We start from the raw sequence: 19,584 nt of genomic DNA on the forward strand, positions 1-19,584 counted from the left end.
AAAACTTTTTTTTTTCTTCACCGCAAAACTGATGTCTTATGATCGAGGCATCCAGAACGTTGGGAAAAGATGATTTTATCTATTCTTCTTCGAGTAGTTTTTTTTTTAACTTTTTAATAAGCGTTTTAACAGTTAAAATAATAAAAGAATAGTCAATAATCAAGTTTAGATGTAAAATTTTTCACTCTAATTGTGGTATCAATTATTTTTTAAAAAATGAGCATAGCATTAATGATATCAATGAGATTATTATCTACTTTTGATTTTTGGAAATTCTCTTATGACAAAAAACACTTCAATTTGGACAACATATATCCAAGACAAATTAGCCAAAATCAGAACAAACTGGAACGAGAAAACTAATTGCGATGGAAAATAAAAAATCGAAACTATTTCGATACAAACATTGATACAGATGAGTCACCTCGTTAGAGTACTGATAGTAACCATCCAATAAACTAATTAGCAAATAGCTTTTTTAGTTTAGTGGCCTACGGTTAACTATATAGTAATATTCGCGTATTCGTTTATAATGTAGAAGACCATAGATAGTAGAGTCAAAAGCGTAAATGACTTGTTTTTTTCCGTGCGATTCAATTGTTTCAGAAAAGAAAAGAGCGCATTAATAAGTAAGAAAAACCAAAACAGTTTTTTTTTTCTGCGCTGAAAACTATAGTAACATTAAAGAGAGAAACGTCGACTTTTATAAAGAAATACTCCGTGCTTTTATTACGCAAGTCGGAGAATTGAGAATAGATGAAATAGAAATGATTATTTTATTAAATTAAACAATGCTCTAGCTCGGAGGAATAAAAAAGCGTTTAAATTGCGTTCCTGCTAAAACAATATCCGAGATGGATGGATCTTCTCTGTTCTTCTTTACTATGCCACTGATTTTTATGATGAAGTAAAATATACTAACTTCTGTCGTTTGTCATAAATCTTCTTCGTTTTTTCAGTAAACAAATGTCAAGTGAAGTTTATACAAATTTTTTAGATACGTTTTGTGTGTGTGTATTTTTAAACCAGCTACCACGGCGGAGGAAGTTTTAAAATATCTGGGTGTTAAAGCCGTTTAACACCAGATAATTATTATCAATGATACAATTTGAAATAAGATTTCAGGAAATGCTACTTTCTCACCGATCGATATAGCTTATCGATGGTATGTTTCTCCGCGTCGCTGAAACCCAGGATACTTTCAATTGCGTTTAGGTGACCCTGATGATTCTCCTTGTCGGTTAGAAAATAGTAAATCGCCGACTTTAGGAACTGCAGAGTGATTTCCGGATCGAGAGTGCCTTGTTTGCTTCTCGCCTCTACGATACGTCGATACATCGCCTGATCGAAGAGAAAAAACAGAACTTGTAAAAACCAAAACTGTTACAAAAAAATCAGATTCTTTGACATAAAATACTATTGACAGTGTAAAACTGTTGGTGCATATGTGTGTGTCCGTGTCTTATCAACTTTGAGTTCAGACATAGTACATCTATCTCTCTAATCAAGAATTTTATAATGATATAAATATATTATTATAATGTAATGTAAATATATAGTTTCTGATAATTAATAAATACACTTTATATTTAACAATAAGATGTCGCAATATTACTACAATAATATTTTTTCAACGATTAAAAGCAATAAACTTACAATTAGTATTCATTTATTTCCTATAATTACTAATACTATTAGCTGAACTCAAAGATGTAATATATTATACTGTATGCAGTGATGTAAGCGTGCGTCGGAGGCTGTAAGCACGTGCAAACTTACATTGACCGGAGGTATAAAGAGGCTGTTTCTTCCAAGTGCTCTGGATAACATCGCCCGATCTAAGAGCAACGTATAGAAGTATGTAAACCATCTACTTTTTTGTGCTTCATAATCCACATGCAAATATTGCAGCAAAGCATTCACTAAATCGAGTATATAAAAAAAAACAGGAAAAAGATATATAATATATGAACGCAATAGTGCTCTTTTCCACAAAGCCCTTGTTGAAAGTACGAGAATTTTTTTTACGGACGATTGAGCAACGTTAACTGCCGGAAAACTCATATAATGCTTGAGTTACAAAAATTTGTTGTATCGACTTTAGGCGATTAAGTAAAAATTTATAATTACAGAAGCTATGCAGCTAATATTGCGTTTTGTAACTCCTTTGTTATTAAGGAACAACATCGACAGAAGATCGGTGCGTCCAAGAAATGCAAACAAACGCTACTTTAAAACGGGCAACAGAAGGTGGATGAGAAAATTGCGTCACGTTGGCAGTTCGAGTTTTAAAAATACAGACCTTACGTGTGCCAAGGACCCAGAGAGAAACAGCCTCCTGAGCGGTTAATAAACTTGGGCTACATTCGGCTGAAATGTGAGGTTCAGGCGAGTAGCTTGTGTCCTGGAGTGTGAGGCGGCGACCAAAAAAAGGTGGTACATAGTTAGTACAAGAGTATTGTGAAGCTACGAAAAATGCTCGTAATGTGATGTACACATTTCTCTCACATAAAAGTGTATGTTTGCGAAATATGAAAAAAAAAAAAAAAAAAAACTGAACAATGCCTGAGAAAAAACCAAAACATACAAAGCTAATTATACTTATGTGTCGGAACAACTTCGCATTCGAGATTCGCTTTATCAGGCGTGTGTTATTGTGGTTAGCGCATTAATTAATCGCGAGAGGATTTCTTGTGTTGTTTCAGTCGTGAGAAGATTGCGAAAAAAGATTACTACACGAGTTTTCTGGTCGTTCAAAAGTATAAAACACACATCTAGAGAGGAAATAAATCATACGATCATAATGGTCGTAAGCGAACAAAATTAGAAAGAATGCACATGTCAAACCGATCAGAATATCGTTATGTGCAAGTACAGCGATGCAGTTGATGATCATGAAAAAGTTGTCGTGGGAGACGACAAAAACAACAAATTTGCTGAAAAAATTGATTATATATTATATATATAATAACTTCAAAAATCTGTACTGCCTTATTCATTAATATTGATTGGAAACTGTCTGATATAAAATATCGAGTAATCTGCGACATATTTTTGTACTGTCATAATTGTCAACGTAAACGGCTTGGGAATAGTAGATTACATATGTAAATAAGTCTACGTCTCACCTTAACATTGTCTAATTCAGCTTGTGTGACGGTCAATTGTTGAAGCAGTTCTGCGACGGAAACTTTTGGCGGTGTTTGATGCGCTTGCACGAGTATCTGGAAAATTTTACAGTAAGTACATTCAATGAGTACTCAATTTTATTAACGTGTATATCTTCGATATTCACATATCTCGATTTCCACGTATCTTCGATATACTTATCACGTACTTGATCGGCTTGTTCAATGCGAGCGGCTTCTTGACCTTTGGCATACATTTTCAGGTACATTTGCTTATTTCTCTCCTCCTGTTCGCTAAAGAGCGCTTTCTGCTCAGTAAGCTCAGTCTTCACAGTCTCTAGTTCTGCTTCCAATTCGCGCACGCGAGCCTCTGCGACGTCCACGGCCGGTCGCACCTCGCAGTAACGAGTATTAACCTCAGACAGTTGATTCAGCAAGCTTTCCACCTAATAAGTATGTTTCTTTTTAATCTTTTAATTTGTGTAGAAAGAATGCGGAAAAAAGTTACACAGGTACAGTTAAAACAAGTATGTTTTTTTCTCAAAAATTTACTTTATCATTGTGCTTTTGTTTAAGTTCCTGCAGCTCGTCAACATGTCGCCTGTGCATGTCCTCAATTCTATTTTCGTAATGACTAACTAATCGACGTCTTTCCTCATCTCTCTCTAGACTCGTTGGTGTTATGGGAAGTGTATCCGGAACGACATCGCGAGAGATCACATCGGCATGTCTCGGCGTACTGATGACAACTTCCGGCTGCGACTCGGGTAGGCACACAGAATCTTTCGAATGGACGGAACCGTCTTCGAAGTGTCCGGAATCGGCCAACGACGAGGGAAGATCCTGAGCGCGTTTCTCCGGCGTTTCCGGACTAGCGATGGACTTGTCCGCGGCACTTTCGTCAGGAAGATCTTTGCTCGGCGACTCTGGCGAAAAAGGATTGTTTTCGCGCACAGTGAGAGCGTCGCTGCTGTCCGTACGTTCGTCCGGACTGTTCAGAGATGCTTTGTACAATCTCAGCTCCACAACTTCCTTCGTCAGGCGAAGGATTTCTTGATCCTTCTCTTCAATTTCTTTACGCGCTTCTTTTAACAAAGCCTGAACACAAATAAGGTAAAATTAAAACCATTTATATTTAATTTATCAACGAAATTTATATAATCACTATAAATATATAAATACATGCATATTTAATCACTTCAGTTAAAGTTTTTAACTAATTTTAAATTGTTTTATTAATAAAGAACAATTACCGTAACGTGTATTGTATTTCTCAAGATCAACATTTTAGCGAAACATTAATGAATTGAAATCCAAATAAATAAGTAAAAGAAAGTGATAGTTTCTTAATTAAACTCGCGTGTGTATGATTTTGAAAACGCTATAGTTTGAATTAAGAATCGAATAAATACTAATTAATAATAATAAGATACCTGAAACTTCCGAATTTGTCTGGCGGCTCTTTGAGTCGGTGTAAGATACTGCTCGTTATCGCCGATGTGATTTGAGCAATGAACAACATATTTCCGCGATCGACCAGACCAAGTAGTGCCGTTCAGTGCAAAAGAGGCGTGTTCGCAAGCGCTCGCTGTACTGCAAGCGCTGCTGAAGCTCTTCACGCTCTCGACATCGCTGTCATCGTTGACTCCCGTCGCTGTCGTCGTTCCCCCAGAGGCCGCGTGACCCGGTCGCGGCCTCACCGGTGTCAGTGAGAGACTCTGTTCAATTAACAAGATCCGTTAGCGCGAGAACTCATTAAAACAGAATGAACGATGTAAGTTAATTGCACGTCAGTACTGTCAATTTCGCGGAATACAATGCTAATCTCTCATAGAGGTAATTGAAAAAGTAGATAAATACAAAGAAAATACAAGAATTTCTTTTATAACGAGAGCTACAAAAAATTTCAAAAAGATAACTAATAATTTTCAGAAAAGAGATTTTGAATGAATTTGTAAAAAAATCAAATAATTTTGATCATCTAATAAAAAATACAAAGGAGAAGTGTTTTTCTTTGCACTTGAGCAAATTACGAAGTAATGCTAATTACATAATCAGTGGTTCTCACTTCTTTATATCTCTATATCTTCGAGTGCGAGAAAAATTCAAAGTGACGAAGAGAGGTGAAACACGAATAGTTCACACAAGTCGAACGTGGGCGGATTTATAATGAGGTGCCTACCTGTTGGACACAATTTCTTATATTTACCGTTTATTTAGGATAACGATACTTATCTCTCTCCGGAGATACCATTTGGTCACGCGAGCGGAGCGAACCGTGACTACACACTTTATACCGTGCGAACGTGGTGATCCGTTAATCAACGGAACTTCAAATGCTACGAACTCTCTCGCGAACAAAGGCAAAGGTTTCTCCAGAGAATTTCGAGACATATTCTGTATGTATGCAAAAGCCAAAGATCAATTTCTTTACGCTACAGACTTGCCGAATAACATAAAGCGGATCTCAAGAAACGAGCGACGCAATATATAGTTTTGCAGTGTTCTCGTTTCTTATCATAATGCAAGAGGACATAAGAAAGAATATAAATGTTGAATATTTTATATAAAACTCGCGGTGTGTGACATAAAAATTGATCAAAATGCTTAGTTCTTTCTCGAAAACGCTACGTTGCTCAGGTTTTTTTAGAGTATCTTTCAATTAAAAAAATAATCATTATTTCTATTTTTGTTTTTACGTTTCTCTTTAAAAAAATCATATTGATTGTATTTGCAACTAAATAAATAAAATACATCGTCGATTTTTTGTGTTCGAGCAAACATTATTGATACTTGAAATGTACGGCCTAAGAATCTCCGAGAACTTCCGACGTAACGCGAAGAGTCAGTTGCCGAGAAAAGATAGTGCTTGCAAAACTTACATCATCAGTTGATGAGCATGTAAATAATACAGAGCGTAAAAGAAAAAAAAATTAAATGCGAAGTTAACAACTTTCTGCGCTTCAGGATAGTCGAGATTTTTGGAAGAGAACGCGACGACGAGCAAACGATAGATAATTACTCACGAGGGATCGTTGTCGCGGCGAGTCGGTTCCATTCTCCGTGATGATCGGAAAAGTGCGATAATCAGGATGTTGATACTGTTGCGACGATTGCAGGAGGTGGTTGTGACGGCGGTAATGGTGCTGGTGGCCGCTGACCAGGGCCGCGCTACTCGCAGCTGTACGCGGATAGTGCGGCGGCGAAGGCCGTTCACCGCGCAGACGCAGACTGGTGGCACGACGCAGAGCCGACGGCGATGGCCTCGGTATACGGGAGTCTACCAGTGGCGACGGCGGCGAGGTGGCAGCTATACTCAATGGTATATTGCTATTTAATAATTAAAGCGGCGTGGGAAAGATAAGCACAAAACGCGTAGTCGGATCAAAGACGGATGTTATGAAAAGAAAAGCTCGTTTCGAGAACTCGTGATTCTCTTATCAGAAACTCAAGAAATATTTAATCAAGAGTTAATTTTTTTAACTTGCAAGAAGTTTTATCTTGATAAATATGCATGAAATCGCGATAAAACACCATGGAATTGTATTCGCCTTCGAGTTTTTAATTTTTGTTCTCCAACTATTTCTGTGTGTATACTTTGTGACATTTATAATTCAAAAAGAAATATAGCACGGAATTTAATTAATTTGTCTGTTAACCGCTAAGAAGCACAATCGCGTTGTTTGAATTAATATTATGAAAACCTGACTATAGAAAGTCTCATCCTGCGCTTTCGATAAAAAAAAAAACATCTACAGAAAAAATGAGTTGATTGAAAATGACAGTGGAAACTAAATATATAAGAAGAATATCTATAAATAAAGAATAAACAAGTACATAAAAAGTATATAAATAATATTATCACGTTTAAACTGCTAATTAATGCAGGAGATATTAAGACTGGTAATTTAGCTTACTGGGAGTATCAGCTGATCCGGCACTTGGCACGTGAGCAGAACTGGTAGTGGCAGTGACCTTGATCAGGCTGACAGCACACGTTGTCATCATCGATACCGTAGGAGACGTCGAGGCGGCAGTACGAGTTGAATGACCCGAGTGCACCGGCTGTAAGGAGTGTAAGGACTGTTCGCTGCCATAATGAGCCATTCTGTCTGTACAGTTCATCTTATGACCGAGACGATCGCCTGTGAAAGAAAAGTTCACATCGGCAATGTTCGGAGTATAACAAATTACTTGTATGTTACAAAACTGTTCATTAATAAATAAATTGTCTTATCTATTATATCATCGTGATTAAACACAAATTATTGCTCACATATTATAACTTCTCATTAACACGGAGACTTAGATCATTTTTAACTCATAATATTTATGTATTACGCTAGACTAATGCTTTATTTATCTATCTCTATTTATTCATTCATCCATCCATTGAGCTCTGTTTGGAAAATACGTAGCGTTTTTTTAATGAAATTTTAATAAACTATATACACTGTGCTATTCAATGTTTTTGATATCTGCACAATGATTAGGATATGTTGCTATCTATTAGATTGGTAATGCCATTTTTTAGAAAGCTACAAACTTTTCAAACAATCAATCATTTACCTATTCATCTAGATGAAGAAGGCTAGAATTAGAGAGAAATTTCAAAAAGGAATTGCCAGCAACGTTTTTTCGATTTGCATGCGTTTAAATATTAATCCTTCGTAGACTCACTTCCAAAAGCCTACTAGTTGGACTGAAAATTACGAGGGTGTATCCCACGCTGTATATACATGTGTATGTACATACAAGTTCTGGATATCAAATATATATAAAAAATAATATTTCAAGAAAAAAATACTAATCCTCTAAGAGTTAAATGACTCAGGAATTTTTGTTTATTACTGTACATTTTAGAAACATGATTTCATCGTAAGTAAATGGTTCTGCAATACATCGTAAGTAAAATGATATTATCTTAAACACGAAAATTTTTTATCTGCCATACAAAAGGAAACAAATGCGCACGACACATCTCGTTTGTCAACCATTGATACTGTTATCTCTGCACAACAAGCACAGTTCTTTTAGACAACTTTCTAAAGTAAAACGAATAAATCATAAGATAGGAAAGATACAGTAAAAAGGAGGCGGGATCAGAGACATATCAATTGCTCTCTGAGCCTAAGTTAGTTTGTGTGCGTGAGTAATTCAATCTCCTTGATTCAATTATCTTTAAAATTGCAGCATAATAATTTATCACAAAATCGAACCTTTCAGAGAAATGAAAAAACGCATGTATGACGTTGATGTGCATTTATTTCGCGTAGACAACGGCGCCCAACATCGACAATTCGCGCATTTATTGAGTGCATTAAGCGCGTCGTCGTTGTGCGGTTTGTTAATCTAACTATTCCGTCTTTGTACGCGAAAACTAGATACAGATTGTAATTTTACAGCGACGCGTATTCTTTGAAGAATAAATCGCACGAGATTCTGAGACGAGAGATTCAAAGAAACCGCAAAAACCGCGAACACACATCTCTTTGAGCGTGTCGCTTTCTCAAGTGATATAAGAGAACCTTTGAACGAAGAAAATTTTTGAAGCGCAAAAGAGATTTTTTACGATCGCATACAATTTTCATGAATAAAAATCGATAAAAAAAAAAGATTACGAGCTTATGAACGCGTTCTTCCTCCATACATACGGCGCTTTCATATGCTGTGTAATGAGAGTATCAATTTCACTTCGGTTCTAATTTAGAATCGCCGAGACGGTGGAATCCTGTCGATTTCGGATGACTGGACGAGATCGCGATCGAAATCGAAGTGAAAGGCTCGGAGGAAAACTAGCGGCCTTTATAGAAATAAAACGATCGATTCGCGCGTTCTATTTCAAGGATATTGCTGCATTATGCATCATTTACTTGACGGCGTCAAGTGCAACAGCAGCGATTTTACGTTAATAAATGACCCGATACCGGCCACTCGTAAATAATTTTATGTAAAAGAATTTGTTGCGATACGAGTGTCCGTGAAACAACCATCCCAAATTCGTATTCTCCAGCAAGAGAAAAGAATATGATATCAATTGGTGCGCATTACAACAAAAACTTTTTAACAAATGTAACAATTTTCAGCTCATATTAATATCAAACTAACGTAGATTAATTCGGTTGTGTGAGCCAATGTGTTAAGTGTTTATACAAAATATTTTTATTTATTTTCAATTAAATTTTCCAATAGAATTCAATTCAAATCATGTGTTATATTAATTCACACGTTTAAAATATAAAAATATATTTTGTTTAAAAAATACATATTTCGCACGAACACCTAGCACATTGCATCGCACGATCTTTCTAATCTTATCTCGTATCTCTCTCTCAATAGAATTTTATCTTTCTATTTAATTTCATTTGCTCAATAATTTATTTCTTATTCATTCGAACGCAAAGTGATGCTGTATTAAGTAGGTATCTATTAATTATAAAATATCAAATGTATAGTTCTTTAAACAAACGGCGAGTGAAAGTGAATCTTTTGACATCTTGCTTTTTGCATTTACGAACATACTTGACCGGTCGATCACGAAAATATAGCGAACGCGCGTTACATAACGCAAATAGATTACATACGCAAATTATTTACTGGTGGGCCTGACGAGCTGCGAATATGTAAAACACTTGCGATTATTGCTTCGTAAGCATAGCGACGAGTCAACATTACGTTGCGCAAAAAAAAAGAAACCTAACTTTCACCGCATTTCGCTGGGCGTTCGAACTGTTTTGAGAAAAAGTGATGGATGTTACTTTGGCAATTGTTAGTCATGCATGTTTATTTAATGCGGTCTGTAATATCTTGTGATATCTCGCAATAAGACAGATTGGATTAATTTTTTTATTCGCATTATCGTTCTCAAAGGATAAACAATTAAAGATACGCACGCTGAAAGTTCGTTATCTGCGAAATCGATTAGCTCAAACAATCTGTTTTGATTGGCGGCGATTTTTCTTGCACTACTGATGAAACCTCTTTTTTCTGTCTTTCGCAAGACAAAACTTCTTATGTAGATGCTCCGAGGATCGAAAAGATCGCGGACACTCACCTCAAGATCATTGCAGAAGACACGATCATATAAGTACGCTCTCACTTTTCCGATGTGTGAATTGCGATAAATCTCCAAAACAAAAACACTATTTAAAGGCACGATCGCAGCTGCACTCTGTGTACAGATAGTAACCCTATTCACGAGAATATTGTGTCCACTACTGTTGCAAGAGCAGACGAATGTCGATCGTCATTGCGCGTATATACATACGTCGTACTTATTGCACAGCACTCACTGTCAGCCACGTGGGCTTTTCCTAGAGTTGCGATCGAGAATCCGAAAAGAGAACCAGGATCCCGGATTCAACCTCGCGTATGTCTACTCGAACGGCGTGAATGTTACCGCAACTGTGACGAGCGCGACCGGCGACAGGCGCGCAATTCACGCAAATGGCGAGCCGCATGGAAAAAAATCGGCGGCGTCGCACTGGCGTCGCAAGGACATGACGCGAATTGCGGACATGTGACGTTAGCACAACAAAAATTGTATCTATCCACCACCTTCATACATACTTTGGTATTGGTATTGGTGCATATTGGCTCAGTGGACCTTTTTCAGGTTAGTCCATACGCCGTTCTAGGAGTCTTTAAAGTTGATAAGTCAAGTAGATCCCAGATATCTGGGGTTTGTATTAATTGATTATTATTCCCCTGCACTCAGGCTGACTCGAGACCATTGCGCCGGTCCTCTCAGGCTTCTCTCTGTCAAAACATGAACAAAGAAAAAGTGTGAAGCCTGTTCTCCATTGATCGCAAGCGCAAACGCAAGGAACAGGTCTGGTAGAATTGACTAATCGATATTGATCAAATCAGCCAATTGACCAGCGTGATTGGTCAATTCTACGAAATCTATACCTTGCGTTTGCGCTTGCGATCAATGTAGAATGGGCTTAACGTTACACTAGATTTACACTACCTCTCAAGGAAGTGTAAAAAAAGTGTAATGGGTGCGTTCAGACAACTCAACGGTTGAGAGATCATTACTTATGATAGGACTATTCTTCAAAATCTTGTGCGGTTCCAAAAGTATGATCCAATCAGAAGTGATTATCTCTCAACCGTTGTGCAACTGTTGAGTTGTCTGAACGCACCCAATGACGTGATCAACGTCACTTCCGGCAAGAAGAACGCTAAAGTGTACAAAGTGTATGCAAGAAAAACAGACCTAATGGGTGCGTTCAGACAACTCAACAGTTGTACAACGGTTGAGAGATAATCACTTCTGATTGGATTATACTTTTGGAACCGCAGCAGATTTTGAAGAATAGTCCTACCATAAGTGATGATCTTTCAACCGTTGAGTTGTCTGAACGCACCCAATGTCTATGGGTTTCTTTCTGATCTATACTATACGTGACGTGTACTATAGAAAATAAATGCGCGCATATGCGTGAAACGGAACGCAGTCAGAAAGTGTTGGCAGCGTGAAGAAGAAAGTGGGAAAAGAACGCCATGATCCTTGCGCAGTCTCAGGAACAATAATAAACAAAAGAAACGATGAATCTTCTTTCGTGAATCTGTTTGATTGCGCCGTGTTGAATCCGTGGTTGTTTGAGTGTTTTTACGGGCGAAAAACACCACCACGGGGGTGAGTCGTTACGAGATGAATTGTCCGTGTAGCGCGAGAAAATTACACGAATTGCGGTCGCTGTGGAAGCGGCCGCGGATGAACGTATGAGCACCTGTGTCCTGCGGGCTTTGGGGTTATGTTGACGGATCACAGCCTTGGCCGCGGCCGCACGACCTCGTTTGCTTGGAATCCGCTCACAAAACCGCTCTTTCTCGTCGTTGCGTTACATAATGATTTATCGGCTCGCTCGGACCAACGCACAGTGTTGCAGAGGCACCGCGCGGTACTCGCGAGCGCATCTGTCATAAATGTGCAGTCCTCCGGCCGTTCGCTTCGCCATATTGGTGGCACAGTGTTTTTATTCCGATGTAAAACTCGTGTTCTCCTCAAACATCCTATATAACATTCTGTTACAACAAAGACGTAGAAACTACGAAGAACAAAAATTTTTCAATAATTGCAATCTGCAGCAAAAATTGAACTACTAGTCGCAGATCGCGCTATGTAAATATAATTTCGGACTTTCGGATTTTTCGTTCATTTCTCTGTGGTCACTTCGAAGTCACAGTTTGTGTAGATAGTATTTGTGAGACTAAATAATGTCAGAAAATAAAGTCAATTGTTGTGTTCACAAGTGTAATTGATATTGAAAACAAATATTTATGAGATGGAAACTGTTTTGATGTTACAAAAGGTTACATAAATGTTTTTTAGCACAGTGTTCATTACTTTTCAGCTGAGAAGATGGATCCAGTAGAAATCAATGCGCCTTCTCCCAGGATAAAGCGCAATGGTGCACGCATATTTAAAAATCCACCACAGCCACATATGTGTATACAGGATTGCATACAGGTAACATATTAAAAAAATAGAGTATTTTATAAATAAAATTAGTTTAGTAAGATATTTTTATTATATAAATGTTAATTTCTTTAATAAAGGGCATCACTGCTCCCTGTTACGTAAATGTACTATCATGGGAGAAAATAGCAATGCCTCGTAGACCTTCACTGCCTGTGCCACTCTACGGAGGCATGAGAATGCCACCGCCTCGCACAAAGACAGAAGCCATTGTATTTGCTGTAATGGCAAATCCGGAAGTTTTACGAATAAATGGCAAAAATGCTCAAGACCCAAAGGTAAACTGACCAATTAAAAGACAAATATTTTATTTTCTTTCTCTACGGAATTTTATATCGTCACAATATTGTTGCAGTAAATCTTTATAAATTAAGATAAAGTATTTTGTTGAGATACTCACCGCATGTATATCTTTTCAACAGAAGCGTATGAACTTTATCGAGTTACTATTAGACTTCATAGAAGCGATGAATGTGGGAGTAGTTTTTGCTCGTCGCTACACGATACTGAAGGACCGCGATATCACGGGTGAACTAAAAGAAGTGTGGAATGCCGTGCTGGCCATACGCGAGAACGAACAACGTCCTCAGCAGGAGACCTGGATAGACGCTCAACCTGCCATACCCGCGATGGCGCAATATCCTCAATATATGGAGCAGCAGGCGCAAGTGCAACAGCAGCAACCGCCACCGCAGCCGTCGCTGCCGGAATTCGTGCCGCCGATGCAGTATCATTCGAACATCCCTTACGGCAGAACCATGAGCGGCGATAACATGCACTACGAAAACTACCATCAGCCTCAAAACCCGATAGTTCCTAAGAACGAGCCGATCTTCGCGCCCGGTCCTATTATGTCGCAGCAGACATACGGCACCGTTCCTCAGATGGGCTACAATGTACGCGATATAAGCAGAGAGGCTAATATTCTCATGCAGAAGATCATTACGGCGCAGCAGCAGTCCCGTATGACGTGGCCGCAGTTGCCGCATGTAAACATGCGTCCCAACCCTTACGGGCCAACAAACACCTCGCCCGCTCCGCCAATGAATCCATCAAACACAATGAAATCCTATCAGCCGTATATTCCTTATCAGCAGCAACAGCAGCAACCGCCGCCGCCGCCGCGTATGGACAACGCGATGCACGTTGACGTTCGCAGATTGCAACAGCAACAGCAACCGCCACCGCCACCGCCGCCGCATCAGATGCATCTGAATCACACGCAATCGCCATACGAACAATCCGGACCATTTAACGTGCAACCGAATATTCAGAACAACGCGCTTAGATCAGGCAGACCGCACATGGGAGTGGCACAAAAGAACAATGCGACAAGAAGACAAGCAAACTCGCCGACGCATAATTCTTCCTGCACAAATTGTCAAACAAAGGAAGATCAGTCTACGGCGAAATCAAAAAGTCCCGTAAAGGTACTTCAGAGAGAGATTCTGACAGAGCGGCAAGACACAACTAATCATACGGAGAACACCAAAGCTCCGACAAAGGAAGAGGAGCCAAAAAATGTCCCGGTGACAGATTTAGACGAAGATCTTAAAAAAGAAAACACATTAACAAGGAAGGAAGATACCGACACTTCGGAAGCTGCGCGTACTGTTGATAACTCTCCAGTGTATGAGGAAAAATCTGTGAAAATAGAAAAACTTTTGCAGGAAACGAAAGAGACGGAAGCGTCAGCCACGCAACAGAGTCAACAACAACCCGGTCCGAAAAATCCCAATAGATTTGGCAAGGGCAACGGACGAACGCGACGAGGATCGGGTGGTAAGAGTGACAAGGGTCACAACTCTCTTGCGTCGGAGATCCCGAAGCGTCCGCAGCCAACTATGATGAACAACATCATCAAGAACGTGTTCAAAATTGGTCCGGGCGGATCCGGCGAGGAGACGTCCAGCAAGAGGAAGACGAACGGCCAGGCGAAGGCGGTCGCCAATGGCAAGGCGACGTGCGAGACCGAGGAGCAACAGCCTGGATACATAATACTGAAGAAAGAGGCTCAAGAGAACGTGGTGAGCGAGATCGCTCAATTATCCATTCAAGACTGCAAGGACACGACCGAAGTCGGTCCCGTGCTCTCGTGATAGCCCGATTCGCAGCTGATACACGCAGCTGTGCCATCGCGCGTCCGAGGGCTCCGTTGTAAATAGATAGGACGTTTATTCAATAGAGGAGTTATGAGAAGAAACGGTGTGGAAGACCTCGCGCGCGAGAGACACGCACATCTTTGACTATCAGAGGAACACATACATACTCACTCTTCCACAAAAACCTTTCGAGTCCTCCCGAAACAGATCCATGCGTCTTCCGAGTCTTCGGGAAAGCTTCGATGGTCAGATATCGTCGCGCGAACATCTTTCGCGTTGTGACGTCACGTGACTCCCGGGGGATTGCGACAAACTATCACCGTCGGATCCTTCGATACTTGAAAACATTGTCCGAAGACAATTCGATAGTCGATATTTGAATTTTCGATGACAATGTCAATCGCTCAACGCACTTCGAGGCTTTGTTTTTTTTTTTTAATTATTAAAAAAAAGACATTTTATTCTTTTTGAGAAATTAGGATGAAATCGAAGCTAGATAAGATGGTTTAATCAGCAGGCTGCGAAGGTTGTAAACGTTACGTAGTAATGGTATCACGAACGTGAGAGTATTACTGTAAGATCAATGGATTTGTTTACCAGCTACCATCGACTATGGAAATGTCTGGAATCTCATTCGCGGTCTGAAGTGGGTGCAATTTGAATTGATGCACAGTCGGATTTGTTCCTTTTTACACAATGACCATACAACTATGGACTATCTTTCTAAAACTGTTTTTAAGAATTCTTTATTATATTTTCTGAAATTTGAGGCTAACACAATGGAATTGATAGTTTTTATTTATTAAAATATATTTATAAAGTATGAATATATCTATTTTGTGTGAACAAAAGAACCAATTTTTTATTTTTGTACCCACTACGACAGCGAATGCGGTTACTCGAATGTGATCGCGAGTCTCGCATATTCGTTAATTCGTTTGTCTAACAATCGCTCTGTTTTTGATCTCTCAGACGCTCGTGGCGGACATGAAAACGGACGGATAGAAAACAAAACAGTGATATTAAAATACCTATAAGTGTACAAGAGAGAGAGATTCCGGGACTCTTTGTCCCTACGCTGAACGTACGAGAATTGAGATTTATCTAGGATTTGACTACTAATTAATAAGCACCAAATCAGAACAAAGACGCACGTAGCTCCGTTTAAGTAATAGCGGTGTTGTCGACAGTCTCCCAGTTAAGGAATAGATTTTTAAGCCGGAGTTAATTATATCGGGCGCGATTATCGTGTCATAAGTTGAATCAGAAGTCATTTTTATCATAGAGTGTACAATAATAATAGCTAATTATCTCGTACTTATCTTTCCAACAAGATAAAATCGAAGAAAAATTTCTTTTTCGAAGTGCGCAATCAGCGAGTCGATTTCTTTCATCTTATTATTAAAGATATTAAAAGTTATGTACGAAAGAAACACCCGGATATGAGGATCCGTATTTTATTTCGTAGGTGCTCTTTTTACATTATTTCTCACACATTCCAAGAGTTTCAAAAGGTGAAGAACGCTGATTTTACGATTCGTCTCGTACGTTAGCTTTGTTGTATTTTTTTGTTTTCCAACAATAAGAAAAAGTTTAACAAAACAAAATGTAAAATGAGAATCGAGAGAGAGAGAGAGAGAGAGAGAGAAGGAATTAACTTTATATCTATCCGTTTCATATATTTTAATATATGAAAGCACACGTGCGAATTGGACTTTTCTATTTCCGGGTGTTTCTGCATCTGACACTCGAAATTTTCATATATTTATATATTTACATATATATCGTTTTATATATATATATATATATTATTTTACAGGAAACAGCGTTTTTAATTTAACTAAACACGCTGTCTCCTTTTATTCTTTTATATGCAACTCGATATTTTATCAAATTACTTGATTGGAAGGAATTTAGAATTAGAATTGAAGTGTTTTAGGCGACTCGCTGATATTGTTTATAGACAGAAAAAAGATCGTTTCCCTGTAATTTCTCAGTTGCAAATCGAGATCTTTTAAAGAACTCGATCGGTTTTGTTTCGATTGTTCGAGCAACAATGCTTGATACACGTTGGAAAAGAAGTATTCAAAATTAATTACAAAACTTCGGAATGTTAAGAACAGAATCCGTTATTATACAAATTTTTTACATTTCACGTTGTCGAAAAGATACATGAGAGCTGCTATATAGACACCATCAAATGGTAATGATGTCTGAGGACACGCGTTTTATTGGTTGGATGATACTCTGCCAGTTTTTATCAGCCTAAAAGAAAAAAACAAGTGCGCACCGCACCTGATCGAGACTAGTTCGATTACTTATCGCTTACGTAGTCGCTCATCAAAACTATCGATTGGTCGCGATTAGGTTGGGCGTATTATTTTCTTATATGAATCTTTGACGTAAAAAAACCAATAGATTCTAGCACACTTTGATGTATTAATATTAATGCATCGAGTAGCTATTGATATACTTGTAACATTGACGAACGGTCTTCTACTAAAGCATAAAAGCTAATGTTCGGCCTTCGACATAGATGACAACACAGACGCTGTCGTATATATAAAATATTATATTCTACTAAATTGTCCGCCACACCAATGAGAATGGCGGATAAAGCTGCCATTTTTAAATTGAAATAGTTGGAAAGAGTCGATTTTTTAAACGTTCAAATAGTGCCACGGATCGTGCGCATAATATAATAATAATAATAATAATAATGATATATATAATAATAATAATAATAATAACAATAATGACTAATAATAATAATAATAATAAATAAATAAATGATTGGCTGTCTTAATAGATCGATCGATTAATAAAAAAAAGATCAACTTCGTTGAAAAAAAATATATTTTTATACTTCATAATGTGAGCTTTTGGATAAGAGCGGGACTGCTTAGGAATTGCGAGATTTTTATTCTCGGAAGTTGTTATTTTTTATAAATAACAAAAAGTGCGTTGTAACATAATTAATTATTCAGTGACGACGAAATCATTACTGTGCACACAATAACAAAAATGAAATATAATTTAACGCTCTACGATTTCTTCGACTTTTGAGTTATAACTTTGCAAACATTTCCTCTGCAAAGTTACATCTTTTATTTTGCATCTCTTTTTAATTTTTCCAATAAAATTATCATTGAAACATTATAAGAAGCGCGAAACATCTTTTCGCTTCCTGGTCTAATTTTTTAAAGGAATTATATATATTGAGTTCTTATATTCTTTTTAAATCTAGCTCTTATACTTGATAACAAGCACAGAAAAATAAGGACAAAAGATATGTTTTTGAGTGTTATATACATACATATATATATATATATATATATACATATATACAGGATGTTCAGTATAATTGCCGTAACACCGCTTGAAGGCAGGTAGAAAGGGTTATTCTGAGTCGAAAAGTCCTATACCATTTTGCAAGATCCGCAATAATTAACGAGATATCAATTAATAAGGATCCGCGAATGAGCGTGCAGCCACGTGCATGACAACACAATGACAGCTCAGTGTTTCGCGCTCTCACTCTGTAGCAACGGAATAGAAGCTAATAAATAACATGTGATATACATAAACTATACATAAAAATCAATAACTACCGACAACTATCTTTTCGTAAATAAGAGTAACTACATAAATTTAGAAAAAGAACTCATTTTCGACACATTTTGACATTAAACTTATTTATTTTAAAAGAAATAAGGTGCATGCTTTCGCGTTTAGTTGTCGGTAATTATTACTTTTTATGTATAGTTTATGTATATATATCACATGTTATTTATTAGCTTCTCTTATTCCGTTGCTACGGCATGAGCGCGAAACACTGAGCTGTCATTATGCACGTGGCTGCACGCTCACATTCGCGGATTTTTAATTATCTCGTTAATTATTGCAAATCTTGCAAAGTGGTATAGGACTTTTCGACTCAGAATAACTTGTACTTGCCTACGAACGGTGTTACGGTAATTATACTGGACACCCTGTATATAATATATATCTAGAAGTTTAAATGTAAGTACGTAAATGTCTACAAAAAAACAATGTTTTTAAAATAATAATCCGCTTTGACCGAGTTTATGCCGGTGTTTTTCGATAAATCCGGATTATATCGATAGTTTTAAGAGATGCGATTCGGATCTACGGAGGAGACTCTTTGCAACTATTTAAATTTGTGAACCGCACTTTTATTATGTCGCATGCGCTTCTCCATTACTTGCTAAGTACATATTTGCGAGAGCCAAGTTTTTTTTGAGAACTGATATAGAGAGAAAAACAGAAAGAGAGAGAGAGAGAGAGAGAGAAAAAGAGAATCGCCTCTTTGTAAATTTTATTGTCAGACATTAACACCAACGTTTGTTCAATATGCGTTCGAGGGTGCTTCGTCAATAACAATGTTTTTTTTTTCGTTTTCGAGATCTCAGTTCGCGCGAGTTATGTACAAATATGATATGACTCACGGAAAGGACCAAGGAATGCGCGAAGAGAGACGCTGTGTGCAATCGTTGAAAACGGATCAAACATGCTGCATATGGAAAATGTGATGTGAAAAATACCTCTGTTTCATTTTTTTTTCTTTTTTTTTTTTTTTGAAAAATAAGAAAATCTCGTTTTCATCACACAATTAGCAACATTAGAAATGATTTATATAGGAATAAGGCTGTGTACCTACTATAATAATAATAATAATAATAATAATAATAATAATAATTTATATAATAGAATAATATATTTATTATTATTGTTATTATTATTGTTATTATTATTATTATTATTATTATTAGCGTCATTTTTGCGACCTAAGTTCTTCTCCCTATCTTCTATACAATGAGATATTAATTGTATTTAAGTGCACTGA

At 37.6% G+C, this 19,584-nt stretch overlaps 2 protein-coding genes across 4 annotated transcripts; one reads left to right on the plus strand and one right to left on the minus strand.

The window, feature by feature from the left end:
* Positions 1-144: 144 nt before the first annotated feature.
* Positions 145-10,849, minus strand: LOC109856282. Its single transcript, XM_020431366.1, has 9 exons — positions 10,698-10,849; positions 7,046-7,273; positions 6,155-6,438; positions 4,562-4,846; positions 3,681-4,226; positions 3,338-3,574; positions 3,129-3,224; positions 2,303-2,404; positions 145-1,341 (listed from the first exon to the last, which is right to left on the minus strand). The coding sequence occupies exons 1-9, from the start codon at positions 10,717-10,719 to the stop codon at positions 1,132-1,134; spliced, it is 2,010 nt and encodes a 669-aa protein (XP_020286955.1). The 5' UTR covers positions 10,720-10,849; the 3' UTR covers positions 145-1,131.
* Positions 10,850-11,658: 809 nt separating this feature from the next.
* LOC109856294 (RNA-binding protein 33) lies at positions 11,659-16,540 on the plus strand. 3 transcript variants are annotated; one of them, XM_020431397.1, is made up of 4 exons: positions 11,659-12,122; positions 12,491-12,606; positions 12,696-12,893; positions 13,038-16,540. In XM_020431397.1, exons 1-4 carry the CDS (start codon positions 11,891-11,893, stop codon positions 14,712-14,714), a joined length of 2,223 nt encoding a protein of 740 aa, XP_020286986.1. In that variant the 5' UTR covers positions 11,659-11,890; the 3' UTR covers positions 14,715-16,540. The 3 variants fall into 3 exon arrangements, with proteins under 3 accessions (XP_020286986.1, XP_020286987.1, XP_020286988.1); XM_020431398.1 differs by having other exon boundaries at positions 11,659-11,772; XM_020431399.1 differs by having other exon boundaries at positions 12,037-12,258.
* Positions 16,541-19,584: the final 3,044 nt, after the last annotated feature.

Source organism: Pseudomyrmex gracilis, unplaced genomic scaffold (genome assembly GCF_002006095.1).
Source record: "Pseudomyrmex gracilis isolate BER0280 unplaced genomic scaffold, ASM200609v1 scaffold_113, whole genome shotgun sequence".
Lineage (NCBI taxonomy): Eukaryota > Metazoa > Arthropoda > Insecta > Hymenoptera > Formicidae > Pseudomyrmex > Pseudomyrmex gracilis.